The sequence below is a fragment of the Sebastes umbrosus genome, chromosome 10, assembly GCF_015220745.1.
Source record: "Sebastes umbrosus isolate fSebUmb1 chromosome 10, fSebUmb1.pri, whole genome shotgun sequence".
In the NCBI taxonomy this organism is placed as follows: Eukaryota; Metazoa; Chordata; class Actinopteri; order Perciformes; family Sebastidae; genus Sebastes; species Sebastes umbrosus.
In genome coordinates this window covers 7089509-7104692 of record NC_051278.1, presented here as the reverse complement: position 1 = coordinate 7104692, position 15184 = coordinate 7089509, and the positions used below count along the sequence as shown (strand labels likewise).

General features: G+C 40.7%; 1 protein-coding gene across 1 annotated transcript in view; it reads left to right on the top strand.

The window, feature by feature from the left end:
- The window catches only part of hectd2 (HECT domain containing 2), a 57022-nt gene that overhangs the window by 16947 nt on the left and 24891 nt on the right, over positions 1-15184 (top strand). Inside the window, exons 9-15 of the mRNA XM_037782880.1 lie at positions 1538-1686; positions 1808-1931; positions 2685-2781; positions 3583-3690; positions 4478-4610; positions 8234-8322; positions 15080-15144. Of these exons, the coding sequence (XP_037638808.1) occupies positions 1538-1686; positions 1808-1931; positions 2685-2781; positions 3583-3690; positions 4478-4610; positions 8234-8322; positions 15080-15144 (765 nt within the window). The remainder of the gene's footprint in view (positions 1-1537; positions 1687-1807; positions 1932-2684; positions 2782-3582; positions 3691-4477; positions 4611-8233; positions 8323-15079; positions 15145-15184) is intronic.

Below are 15184 nucleotides of genomic sequence, written 5' to 3'. Positions count from 1 at the left end.
TTTGAGGCTCTGTAAATAACTCCTGGACGTGTAGGCGGATTAGGTCTTATCATCGGGTCTTTGCAGCAGGGTTAGCTGCCGATTTATTGTGCGATGGGAACGTAAATTTGAAGCGTTTCCATCTCAAACTGGAAATACTTTCCTCTCGCTCGCTTTGCTTATGCAGATAGCACAAACAGAATCTCTCTCGTCGTCTGGTACAAACCCTAAATTCTGACAGACTGCAGCAGTTGCATTCTTTTTAGCAATCAACTTGTTTTTCATCATCATCATCTTTGTTTATTACCACAGGCTATTACTGCTGATCAGACGGTTGGATGGCATGTGTGTGGCATCGCTACCCAGCCTGGAATAAAAAAGGCTTGAGCACATTGCTGTGCTGATGTAGTCTACAGCTCATGCTACTATTACCGGGCCTGGGTTTGAAAACTCAATACATTTTGAGAAGCGATTGAAATCTGTTTCACCAAGCGTTGAAAACTGTCAAGTATCAAGAGTTGGCATCAAAATTCATTGTCATAATTCAGTCATAATAATAATAAGTCTTGGGCTGACTGGGATGGTATTCAACCTCCAAATCAGTATTCGAATGCTTCGGTTTTTGTTTTTTATATATATATAAGTATGTAATAATAATGTGTAATCCCCAAATAGCCCATGAAATAAGGAATAGTCCCACAATATTATTCATTATTCATATTCAACATTAATTATTATTATTTATTCTCAGCCAGATATCGCTGTTTGTTATGTGTAAAGGTGCGTGTGTGTACAGTAGCGCGGCAGCGGCGCTGTCCCGAAGCTTCTAATAATCAAATATTTCTCACTGAAGCTTCAAAGGCCTAAGAAAATGGTATTCAGGATAGCCCTAAATAAGTCATAATTAGGTTAATTATAATTAATAAAAAGTATTTCTTAGGTTAACTTCTTTGTATTAAGACAGCATTAAACATTTTAGTATCTGAATTAAAATTAAATTGAGGTGTCATAGTGACTCTTCCCTGCCTTTTTAAACTAGTGTCCAGTCAGATAAAAGTATCTTTCAGGGTGGTTTCCATAGATATAGAATTGTTTTATATCTATGATGGTGGGTACCAACTCTGCATTATATCTCTGCAACAGTGCCTCTATGTTAATGTATCATGTTATTTCTATCTTTTAAAAATCATAATCCACTACCAGCCAGTTTTATCTAATCTTGTAGCTTTTAAAACTTGACACACAGCCTATGATTACAAATGTAAAGCCATCTTCTGCGCGTCTCTCTGCACTCAGCACTGAAGGAGCCCTGCAGAAAGCGTCCTGTATGTGGTGATGATTTACAAGCGAGCTGCGTTAAATTACAAGTTCTGTCTAGTTCTGCTCAGATCCCAAAACCCAAATCTCTCCATCCAGCGCTGCTATTTTTCTCTCTTGAAGTGTCTATTTTTGTGCGTGTGTATATTTTAGGGTATGTGCAGTTTGGACTCTGCCAATTCTGCTGATGTTAACCAACACTAACTGTGTGTGTGTGTGTGTGTGTATGTGTGTGTGTCAGGTTGTCGGCGAGGCGTTTCAGGCAGCTGGTAGAGCGCCTCCTGCAGTTTATCTCCACCCGTCTGTTTCCTGCAGAACCAGACGAACTTCCTCCTCTGGCCAAGTGCTCCTGGTGGATCCCCTCTGCTACCAAAGTGCTCGGCCTGTTCAGTGAGTCTCACACACACACACACGCACACGCACGCACACACGCACACACACACACACACACACACACACACACTCATCAATCTTTTTGTCACATTCAACTTTCTTCTTTTCCTGTCGTCAGATGCAGCCAACAGTGTCTCCTCCGCTCCCATCATGCCTTTCACTGACTTTTACAACATCACGCTGGAGCACATCGACTTCATGGAGGAGTACAGGACCTGGCAGAGCTACGGCAACTCAAACAGGTCAGATATAGTATGTCCATCTCTTTGTCTCTCCAGTTTAACCAGTGAGCTGACTGGCTTTTCCATCTGCTGCTGACTGAATGTGTCCAGAATGGCTCTCATACCAGCTTACGCTTCATTGACGAAAACGTTCAGTGTTGTGTAACAGATGTGTTGCTTGGGTGAAATGTTCAAACACGCTGACATCAACACTGACTCACTATTGGTGAATAATAAATGCATATTTAACGATGGAGCTGTGGAATAGACGATGAGTAGTGACTTTTCCCTGGGAAAGTGTCACTGGTCTCGCCCGCTAACAAGGACCAGATATGCTAACAGATGTGACAACACATCAGCTTTGACTCACCACCCGTGACCAAGAGGGATGTTAGCTCCTTCCGAAGATTCCTGGAAGTCAGACTGTGCAGAGACGAAGTAACGTTCCCACAGCTGCACTTTATCCAGAATGGTGGCTGGAAACGCTCCCAGAAGCCGTGAAGTCTGTTTCACGCTGCGTCACGGCTCGTTACCGTCTGATAAAGGAAATGGATCCAGAGTTTACAGTTCAAACGATCGCCTCTAAAAAGCTCCTGGCTGCTGTGGTGGGGAACTCTGCTCATTTCGGGTGTCGATTTCAGGAGTCTGCTCATTTTGGGTCAAGCCTATGATTTTAAAAACACTCGAGAGTTGGTCAAGAATGAAGTGTTTTTAGATTTAGAAATACCTTTTCAGGGTTGTTAACTTTTCATATTTCTTCTGGTCCTTCCTCAGGTTTTCCTTCTGTCAGTTCCCCTTCATCCTTTCAACAGTGGTGAAGAAAGCCATCATCCAGAAAGACTCTGAGCAACAGATGATCAGTCAGGCCAGGGTGAGACACACACACAATCTCAGACACATATGCAAACATCTTTGTACTTCATGACTTGTGAGGAACATCGTTTAAATAATGCATGCAGGCCCCCTACCCTAACCTAAATCTAATTCCAGCCCAGGCAGCAACATCCAAGTCTGAAAAGTGAAGCCAAGTGCCTTAAACAAACAGGGTCTGAAAAGTGAAGCCGATAAGGAAGTGCCTTAAACTTGCAGTATTTCTAACAGCCAGCAGGGGGCGACTCCTCTGGTTGCAAAATGAAGTCTGGTTGTATAGAAGTCTATGAGAAAATGAGCCTACTTCTCACTTGATTTATTACCTCAGTAAACATTGTAAACATGAGATTATGGTCTCAATCACTAGTTTCAAGTCTTCTTCAATACAGCATGATGTTCATTTAGTAAATTAGAACCTTTTTCGTCACCTAAAAATGTCTTATTCAGCATTCGGTTGTACTTAGCTCCACCCTCTTGAGTCACTTCTGGTTCTATAAAACAAGAATGTCGCACTCGAAGCTTCAAAACCGTAGTCCACAAACCAATGTCACGTGACTACGTCCACTTCTTATATACAGTCTTTGTTCCGGCCTTAACTGCTTTTATCTCCTCCTTTTGAAGAAGTGATGACCTCCATTTCCATTTTTCCACATTCATATGGTCCTCACAAAGATAGAAGTAGAGTAACAAAGACGCATGAAAATTAGAAAGCAGGCAGAATGTGTGAGAATCAAGAATGTGTGTACGCAAAGCAACAACTGCATGTCTACACACTTTAATTGTGTGTGTTTGTGTTTCACAGCAAAGCCTTGTCAGTAAGGTTTCTCGCAGGCAGAGAGTGGACATGAACCTTCTGTTTCTCAACATTAAAGTACGACGAGCACAGCTCCTCAGTGACTCACTGGATGAGGTTAGTACTCACACACACACACATGCACACTCTTCTCACCTGTTTTTAATCCAGAGTATTCATAACAGCAGGAATACATAACAAGGTCTCACTAGGTGAGAAAATAATTAACAAGTTTGAGAAGAGGAGTCGTGTTTCCTCTGCAGAGAATTCATTATTGTTATGTAGGAAAACACCTGGGAGTTAATTCTGTCTCTACGGGCGAACATGTACACAGGTGTTATTCAGAGACATGCAGCGTGACTTGTTTTAGACATTTACAAACGTGAACATGTTTTTTTTTTTGTTGCTTAGGCAAGCCAAGAGAATGCTTCAAGCACAAACAGGTTAAACAAAATAACTATAATTTGCAGTAAAATTTACATATCTGCATATATACTGTATGCATGTAAGTAGTGTGATTACGTGCGTCCTCCACAAACAAGTACGCCTTTAATATTCTACATTCATGTGTCAACCTTAGTTGCTCAGTCTAACCTAAACCTAACTGTAAATCTCACGTGAACCCTAAAATCTATGTCTAAGTGATGTTAAATTAGTTTCTTCAAGAAGTGATGATTTAAGATTGTCCACATGCTTCTGTCCTTTTTGGTCTGCACATGTTTAGGAATAAAGGATCATAACATTTTAATACTTATGTTTGAGGTTCTAATGAAACAGCTGTGTGACAGTTTTTGTTAAAAGATATAGTAAAGGGTTAAAATATTGGTTTCAGAATTGTGTGAAAAACAACTGTTTTTCTGTGATAAATCTTATGTATTCGTTTTGTCTCCTCCTCTCTCTCCAGTTGATGAGGAAGCGGTGCGACCTGAAAAAGAAGCTGCGGGTGACGTTTGTCGGGGAGGCGGGGCTGGACATGGGCGGCCTGACGAAGGAGTGGTTCCTGCTGCTGGTCCGACAGATCTTCCACACAGACTACGGTGAGACACACTTTTGCTTCACAGAAGTCACAGTCTGGGATGTCGGCGATCGTGTGCCGTCAGTATGTCTACAGTGTAGCACAGAAGGCCTTCAGCTGACATCACACACCCTGCGGTGGTCTTACTGGAGGTCATTCTTACCGAACTATAAACTATGTCCATGAAACAGCCTCAGTCAGGTGTGAATAAAGAAAACGGAAAAGATGACATCTTTCAACAGAGAACAAGAGAAAACGCCGAGAATCTGGAGGGAAATCCAGTTTGATGTAAAGTCAATGGAAAGTGAAGACATACTTAAATTGAAAACAAGCGGAAAGTAAATCCGATTTTTATTTGATAAAAATTAAAACTCAATTTTTATGATATGGAGGTCTCAGTGGACAAGCTCAGTGAGTTTTCAGGTCGGTGAAACTGCAGCAGGAATAAGTGTCAGATGGCTGAGAAAAGCGGTCAGTGTTGGTTTTGGAAACTCAGCAACAAACTCTCATTTCAGACTAGACTTGTTATGTCTCTCCGTCTGTTTCTCCTTTCAGTTTACTCTCCTGTCTTTACTGACTGCCTGACTCTAATTATCTCCATATCCATGTGTCACTTTGTTTGTGTGCCCTTGTCTCTTTTGCTTCCTCTCTTTTTCTCCCATCCGTTTGTCTTTGATCCTCTCCAGTCCTGCCATTTTAAAGGAACAGTCCACCAAAAATCGATCTTTCGAGTATCAACTTCGCCCCATACAGTGTTGAAAAGTGGTTATGAAACCACTGCAGCACAATCCACTTCATCTCCACATGTTTTTTTTGTTTTCTTTTGTTTTTTGTAGGGCTGTCAAAGTTAACGCGATCATAACGCATTAACACAAAATCGTTTTTTTTAACACATTAACGCAGTCGATCTTTCGGAGGTTGTAGTGGGCTCAGTTTTAAAGCTAGAGTGAAGACACTGGCATCATATGAAACTAAAAAACCTAATAAATCCATTGATATCAACCATGTCATACAAGCGTGTTGTGAAGGAGGTTAAATAACGCTGTGAACTTGCGCAAAATTTTGGCGAGGAAAAACTGGCATGCCCATTTTCAAAGGGGTCCCTTGACCTCTGACCTCAAGATATGAGGTCAGGGGTCCTTCTTTGTAGGCAGACCATTAAATTAGCAAATTAAAACGACAGAAATCTCCCCAAAATCACCCTGCTGGTTGGTTGTCTTTTCAAGTTTATCTTCGGTCTCCCAGCCTCTGTCCCTGTGAGGAGGAAAACTTTCATGCATAGTAACGCACACAGGGCTCACTCTCTTTAGGTTGTTGTCGGCAACAGTATCCAACAAAAACTGTCCACATTGACATTCATTACAGCGGAATGATTCCGTCTCTGTTGGCATCAGAAGGCAATTTGTGGACCACTTGACTGTAAACATATTTTGGGGCACCAACTAATGTCCGTAAAAGGAGTGGAGTCACACTGACTAGGTGATCGACAGACATTATTTTAATCCAAATCCAAACTGGTTTGATATAAATGTGAGTAAAACACTTCTCAAGCTGAACTTTCTCCTTTTTCATTCAACAAGTGTGTCTCCATCACTGCTGCTTCCATATTATTTCCTTTAACCACAAGAAGCATTCTCACGTCATGTGAGCATAAAACCCTTTTTACAATATTGATATAGAATATTCTCCAAGATTTGCTGTTTCGATTCAGCCTTTCTCCTTCGGTACATTGGAATTTGCATAAAAAATACTTGAATGGAAACCGAGCGAACGTCCGTCTGTATATGTCTCTTCTCTCTCTCTCTCTCTCTCCCTCTCTTGCTTTCTATCTGTGTCTCTCTCTCTCTCTTCTGGTCGAGTTGTTCTTTCCATCGTCTTTCCGTCTTTCCGCGGTCGTCTGTGTTTTTGGTGCCAGGGGACGTCGGCCCAAAGCAACACACTCAATGAAAGCTGTGTTCCCCTCATTAGCAGCGCAGGGAAAGCCCCGGCTCTGCCTCTCACACACACACACACACACAGACTCAGCCGCACACAGGCAGGTGTACACACACACACACACACACACACAGGCTCTTTTATGCGTGAAGCGGTGTCAGTTTTCTGGTGTTCAGAGATGTGAGCGGTCCAGATGTGGGTCTCGGCTCAGAACAGACTGCTGCTGTTTCTCTCAGTCAGAGCTGGAAGAGCTTCAGCGCTTCACCATTCTGTCAGATTTATTCTACTTAACTACCTGCTCATCGTCCCTTTTGTATCGCTCTGACACTCGCTGTCGACAAGAGATGTGCTGTTACAGCAGAGCGAAAATAAACTACTCAGACCACACAGATTTCTTGTTGTTAAAAGTAAAATAGAAAAAAATACATTGAAATGGAAATTTACATTACAAAATAAAATACATCTGTTTTAAAATGTAAAGAGTTTACTGGATGTATGGATAAGAAAATTCAAGTTAAGTTCACCGTATCAACTAAAAAGTTGATACAATAAGTGGTTCATGTTTAATAGACTTTTAGGAATACAATATTATTAGGGCTGTCAATCAATTAAAGTATTTAATAGTGATTCATTGTGTGAATGTCCATAGTTATTCGCGGTTAGTTGCAAATGAATAGCACATTTTTTATCTGTTCTAAATGTACCTTAAAGGGAGATTTGTCAAGTATTTAATACTCTTATCAACATGGGAGTGGACAAATATGCTGCTTTATGCAAAGGTATGTATATATTTATTATTGGAAATCAATTAACAACACAAAACAATGACAAATATTGTCCAGAAACCCTCACAGGTACTGCATTTAGCATATTTACTATTGTGTTAACTTTGACAGCCCTAAATGTTCTATAAATCAGGCTATGAATGATATATGAACAAACCTCTCTGTAAAAACCTTCAGATAGGAATGAAACTGGAAAGTTTTGGTGGATGTAAGTGCTACTGAAGTGGAGATTTCTGGCTCAGAGTATGAGAGAAAAATCATTTTGAGAAAACGGCCTTTAAAGATATGTCTTGTAAAATTCCATACATGTTGAAGACACTACAGGTGAATAGGGGTTTTAACTTATAGATAGCACCATGAAACTCCCCCAGTTGATTACTTACATAGAGACCATTAGATTTTTGTATTACAAGTTTTCTGAAATTGTATATTTAAATATGCAAATGAGGCATTATATAATGCTAACATTTGTTGAATTTAGGAGAAATCTGCAGACACGAATATACAAAGTAGTAAAATAAACACCTAAATGAGTATTTTGGATTGTTTTCTTTCTACTAGTCTAAAAGAAGACATGTTATGGAAGCAAAATAGCTCAAAATCTCTAAATTGACCATTGCATAAAAAAGTATTTTGCCTGTAGTGTCTTGCCTTAAGTTGTTCATAATTACCCAATTTATTAACCTTTTACTATCTTCCTTCCTTCCTTAATGTCTTGTTGCATCTTCTGTCTTTATTTCTTTTTATCCATCTTCCTTTTGTTCCTTTCATTTCCTCCTCACCTTCAACTTCTTTCCTTCCATCCTTGCCTCCATCTTTCCTCCACTCCTCTCCTTCCCTCGCCTGTCCATCAATCTCTCATTCATCCAGCCTTTATTGATTTATTAACCGCCGGAAATGTGCTAAACCTAATTCTATTTTTCAGGAATGTTCACCTACATGAAGGACTCGCGCTGCCATTGGTTCAGCAGTTGGAAGTGTGACAACTATTCAGAGTTCCAGTTGGTCGGGACTGTATCCTTTTATTATTAAAGAAACAAAACTCATCAGATCATAAACACACTGCTTTTAAAGGATCTTTGGGTGTTATATATTCTTGGGGGGAGAGAGTGTGTTTTTATCCATGGTTGTATGTTTGGGTTTTACAAATTGTTTGTTTGCACATTTTTGACTTTTTCCCAGCAAGAGCAGCTTGTTTAGCGTCTGCACGAACAGACCACTTTAGCATTTTAATGTTCTTCCATTATATTCATAGTTCTCTGGTGGTTTCACAGCTTCTAGTTGTTATGTCTCACTGCAGAGGGTTTTGGGATGTTCAGACATTAGTATGTGCAGACGGCCACACACACACACACACATATATACAGTACGTACTCTTCTCTTTTACTCCCCCGTCTCACATACTGTTCTATAACACTCCTCTATTTTAAACCACAGAGGGGAAAGAGATACTATAATGTGTGTATTTAGGCTGTAAATCTGCACACAGAACACATATGTCTCAAACTAAATACCACTTTTTTTTCTGCACAGAATATATAATAAAACAGACAAGGTTTCAAACTGAATCATTTCTCCTAAACAAGACGTCCTCAGCGATTTCACACCCACATACTCTTACGTAACACGTACGTCAAAACATTTTGAAAGCTCAACCGAGTATTGTAAAAGAAAAAAAAAGTTTTATATATGAACACTGCAGGCTGCAGATGCTGCCAGCAGTGCTGTAGTCTTTAAAGTGTATGTAGATTATACTAAAGATACTATGTACATAGATTATATTATACTATAGTCATACTACCAACAGACAGTCCACCAACTGTACAGATGTTTGATCAAGCTAGCTAACACCTCTATTTCTCTATATCATTTGAAGTAGAGTCCTGCAGCTTTAGCAGTGACTGAGATGGAATTAAAACAGCGCCACTTTTCTAAACCAGCAGCATGCACGTTCAGTATTTGAGGTGGTTAATCATGGGCAATAACTATTGCACTAAAGGTATAAATTCTTCATTTGTAACGCAAAATACTGACAATAATTCATGTGCATAAACTATCAAAACTTGTCCACCTGATACCTGCTGGGATCTGAAGAGATAACGCATGAGTAGAGGATTTCAAAGCAGAAATCTAAGCTTTTATCCAACAACCTTGTGTCTTAGAAATTATGTTTATATACTACCAAATTGTTGTGCCACTTGTGTTTTGTTAGGAAATGTAATTGCTGCCTGGCTCATGTTCAAAGGCAACATTTTTTTGTGTTTAGGTTTTGTACCACACAGGAGTCATAAGGAGGTGGCTGGGTGGGTGGCGAGGACTAAGACACCGGAGACCTGGGTTGATGTCTGGAGTCACCCAAGGTTAGGGAAAGATCCTGGCTTTGGTTAAATGATATTAAAGTAAACACATCATATCTTGTGTTTCAAATCACTTGTCTTATGAAACTAAGCTTATTAATGCTTTTGTTGCTGCAAGATGATGTTTTTTTTTGGAAGAGCGGATATTGTAGGGAAACAACGCCAGTGAACAGTTGACCTGCCAGACATGTTAATTAACAACAATTCCTTATTATGTTGATAAAAACATAATCGGGTTTTAATGCCACTCATTTCTTTTAACACATTAACACAACTTGCGATATTTCAGGTTGTTGCGGGCTCAGTTTTAAAGATAGAGTAATTCTGCTATCACATGAAACAAAAAAAACATCCATTGGAATCCATTGGTACTAACCACGTCATACTAGCTTGTCGCAAAAGAATTTAAATGATGCTCCAAACTTGCGCTAATATTTTCAAAGGGGTCCCTTGACCTCTGACCTCAAGATATGTGAATGAAAATGGGTTCTATGGGTACCCACGAGTCTCCTCTTTACAGACATGCCCACTTTATGATAATAACATGCAGTTTGGGGCAAGTCATAGTCAAGTCAGCACACTGACACACTGACAGCTGTTGTTGCCTGTTGGGCTGCAGTTTGTTATGATTTGAGCATATTTTTAATGCTAAATGCAATACCTGTGAGGGTTTCTGGACAATATTTGTCATTGTTTTGTGTTGCTAATATTTGCCCATTCCCATGTTGATATGAGTATTAAATACTTGACAAATCACCCTTTAAAGTACATTTTGAACAGATAAAAAATGTGCTATTAATCGTGATTAACTATTTGAATCGCTTGACAGCCCTAATTAATAAGCATATGTAATGTCTTGGAGACTGGGTTGTGCCCAGCAGCTTTGCGACTTAAGAGCACATTATACCTCAGACAGCTGCACATTTTTTCCTCCACTTGCAGCTTGTTAGAGCAGGAAATGAGACTATTTTGCCCGACAATTGCAATAGTTACACCATGTGTACCTACATTCATTAGACAGTTGCAGTACTGAATAATAACAAACGGTTGATACATTTCTGTGAAACATTCATACGTGACTTTTTCTTTTATAGTTTCAAATACTGCAGTGCAGCTCTGCTGTTGTTATTTGTAAAATGTACTTTCAGGACTGTGTGAGTGTGTGTGTGTATATACAGTATATGTGTATATAGAGAACGATCCAGCACTTCAGCCTTAGTTACTGGCCAGATGGGAACTGTCAAAAGGTTATATAACCTAATAGCTGCCTGTTCCTCGCCAGGTTATTGTGCATGTGTGTGTGTGTGTGTGTGTGTGTGTGTGTGTTTGGTTGAGGGCAGGAACAGTGAGTGTGCAAGGAAAAAAAAATCAGATGGAGAGAGCAAAAAAGAGAAGACGGAGAAAAGGAGGAAGGGTGGGAAATGTGTTTGTTAATGAATGTGGTGTCTAAGTGTGTGTGTGTGTGTGTGTGCTCCTGGGTGTTCTATGCATGTTCCACATGTGTGCCCGCGCTAAGAGCTAATTTATCAATCTCCCCCGTTCCTGTTGAGTCGTCATGGTAGCGTTGCGTCACTATGGAGATGAAGAGGGAGCGGTGGAGAGAAAATGTACAACAGAGAGAGAGAAAGAGAGAGAACCCAGCGGAGAGAGATAGAGATAAATGAAAAGCAGAAAGAAAGAGGTGCAGTGGGGGTGAGATGGAAAGATAGACTATAAACAGATGTAAACAAGGAGGAACAAACACTGATGCGAGAGCAGAGAGGAAGAGAGACAGAGTGGGACATGAAGAGAGAGAGAGACAGACCGTAGAGAGATGAGATTGAGGCGTTGCAGCTGTCCTGTCTCCTGGCTCATTGTGCAATCTGTGCAGTATTCAATAGTCACAGGTTGGATGTGTGCTACTTTGATTAAACACAGATGCATTTGGGAATATGCAATATGTAAGCACAATATGAAATAATGAAGTACAGGGTCTCAACATTAGAAAATAAAGCATATAAAACTGTAATAAAAAATTTAAACAGACAAAAAAGCTGCACTAAAAGAAGATGAGCTAACTAGACATGAACATGATAAACAGATAAAAGCATTTTCCCAAACAAAATTACATAAATTCAATTAGTACAAATCGATTGCCACACAGTGAAGCCGGGGCTTTCGGGGGGCGCAGGTCAGTTTGGTAATCTAGTATTGAACAACAAACGGGGGGAGAGAGCAGGTGATCGGAAGTTTGGTAGAGAACAATTTGTTGAAGCTGAATGATTGAGGAGAGTTAGATAATTGCAAACTGGGATCATCTAGAACCAGATGTGTAGATTCATGTCTAAAACTATGTGTATAAACAAACAGAAATATCCATATGCACACTGTATTTATCAGATAGATAAAGCCTAGTAGGCCTGGCTCTGTATTATACTGTCACCAGACTAACAACCTTAAACTTACTATATTTAAAGGAACAGTATGTGACATTTTTGGGGATCTATTAGCAGAATATAATATTCATAACTATGTTTTCATGAGTGTATAATCACCTGAAACTAAGAATTGTTGTGTTTTCGTTAGCTTAGAATGAGCGGTTCATATCTACATAGGGAACGGGTTCTCTTCACGGAGTCCGCCACGTTTCTACAGTAGCCCAGAACGGACAAACCAAATACCGGCTCTGGAGAGAGCCTTTCACGTTTTTACGTTACCTGAAGGCCACCGTAGTTCTCAACCACGCTTTTAAAACTGAGGTAACGTGAGCAGCAGAGTGTAAAACCGTGGTACCGCCAGCCGCCGTGTGACTTCCGTTGCTCCTAAAGTAGTGTTACTATGGTTACCTCCGAGCGAGGCGAACGGCGTTACCACGGTTTAGCACTCGGTGGCTCACGTTACCGCAGTCTTGGAAAGGGAGGAGAGAGCGGTGGGGTACTCAGTTGGTTGCAATCTGCAAACACACCACTAGATGCCGCCAAATCCCACACACTGCACCTTTTAAGGGGAATCAAATGATTCAAACAGCATTTTCAGTAATCTCTCAGATCAGTTTTGACATAAAAATGAATGTTTATCCCTAATATTTTGATAGAAATATAGACCGTCATCATGTCTCGCTAATTGCGAACCACACAGCTTCTCTTAATTTGTAGACTGAAAGTGAGTCTCTAGATAGTGCTGTGTAAGCAGACCAACATGCATGTGTCTGTATTACCAACTGGGCACAGTCGGAAAAGAGTGTAATTTCAACGCAGCTCCAGAACATTAAGGAAGCTCCAGGCTTACTCTGTGTGATAATTTAATTGAAAATGTGCTTGATAAGAGCCTTAAGGTGGATCATTCTTTATTTCCTGTGTTTTTGTAACCTCTGCAGAATGTTGCAGAATCTGTTTCTCACAGATCTGTTTGTTGTTCTGTGGCTCGTCTTGCTGTTGCACCAGTGAGGCAACACTAAGTTTAAGAAACAGTCTGGAAAATAGAAGGAAGTGGGTAGAAAAACAGACAGAGAGGTAATGTGAAACAGAGCGGGCATGACGAGAGAGAGAGAGAGAGAGAGAGAGACAGAGAGAGAGAGAGAGAGAGACAGCTTTATTCATGCCTGTCCTATAAAGTGAAGATATATGAACGAGGGCCTCTAAATGCTTTTCTGTTACACCCTCTTTGATATATGTGTGTGTATGTGTGCATATGTGTGTGTGTTTGACTTCATAATGACCTTAATGGTTGTGGTAATAGTACAGTTTCTGTTTATTTACATGTCTGTGAGTGTGTGTATGTGTGCGTGGGTGCATGTGTGTGTGTGTGTGTCACCTACCTGTAATCAGTAGTGTTCAGTTCACAGACACACACTCAACCTACACACACAATTACACCACATATGGTCACCAGATGTGGCAGCTGTGGACACTTTGTGTGTGTGTGTGTGTGTATGCATGTGTGTATGTGTGTGTGTGTGTGTGTGTGTGTGTGTGTGTGTGTGTGTGTGTGTGTGTGTGTGCGTGTGTGTGTGTGTGTGTGTGTGCGTGTATGTGTGTGTGTGTGTGTGTGTGTGTGTGTGTGTGTGTGTGTGTGTGTGTGTGTGTGCGTGTGTGTGCGTGCATATGAGGCCACCACCCTTTGGACATAAACAAAACAAAATCCTGCAGGTGGATGTTCAGGACATGAACTCCACACGCACACTGAAGTCATTTATCCTAGGTTAAACTCTGGCTTCAGACTGTTTGGTCTTTTTTTCAGCTCACACACACACACACACACGCACGCACACACACACACACACACACACACTGTCTGTCAACTGACATGAGGTCAAATTTTACGCTGCGAGTTTCAGACTGAACACCGGTAGAAGAGACGTGTCTTCACTCCAGATGTTATCGATGTTATCAATTTCAGTGGTTCGTCTGTGTTGGATTTTCAGCTCCATGTTTTCATAAACTTCTGTTCCACCAGCTTTCATTCTCGCCGTCATTTTCACTGACGTTTTCTTCTATCCGATTTTTACGTCTGAATCATGTTTCAGAAGTTTTCTGTACATATTCTAAGATAAACGAGTATGGATATCTGAACTTTTTTTTAATTTAAAGCAAGATAAAACCATATTACTCTGTTACTATGGAGCCAGAGATGTCCCATCGTAACCTCATCTGACCTGTCAGGTAGTGGATGTTACTGTCTTTGGTTATCGCTTACGATTTCTGAGATTGTTAATTAAAGGATTTGGTAGTTTGAAGAGGTGGTGGGTCAAGCTGCTGTCTATATGACGTCATGTAACAGATTGTTTTCCAAAGTGAAAACTGAGCTCATGAAAGTAGGTTGTTTTATGGGGCTGCTACAGACCACTACAGACTCCCGGTGATTGTTACCAGCCGCAGTGGCGTGTGGCTGCTATTGTTTTCACTTTGTCAATCCGTGTGTGTGTCGTCATGGCAAAATATGGGCCTGGAGACACCTACTGTAGCAGGAACTACCACTCAGGTTTGATTAGGTGTTTATTTGCCTGTGGACAGATTTTGTCAACGTGGATAGCGCCACGATCATGCAAGATGAAGTCACAAAACTTTACAGGTGTGTAGTTCAAAATGAAGACTGAGTTCAAAGATGGGTGTGGTCCGGGTAGGAAGTGGAGAAAGGGCCCCATTGGCCCCTGACGTCACGGCTGTGTGTGATCTCATCCAAAGATGGTTTCTCTAGTTTTATTTGTCTGAAGATGAATGATTTTGTCCTGTTTACCCGTGGATGCTCACTGTATACTTAAGCCGCTGTGTTGAGAAACTAATGTGAAGAACACAAAGCATCATTGCCCCGGTAAGTTGATGGTGGAAATACATACAGGTATGTTTTGTGTGGGCACATCTACAGTATCTGTGTTGGTGTGTGTGTGTGTTTGACCTGTCAGTAGTTACTTCCTCCTTAACCTGTTGTGTTATCAGCTGATGGGCTTAGCCGTTTACAACAGCATCGCTCTGGACATCCACTTCCCCCTCTACTGTTACAGGTAGGTGTGTGTTTCCATCATACGTTGACAATATGTATTC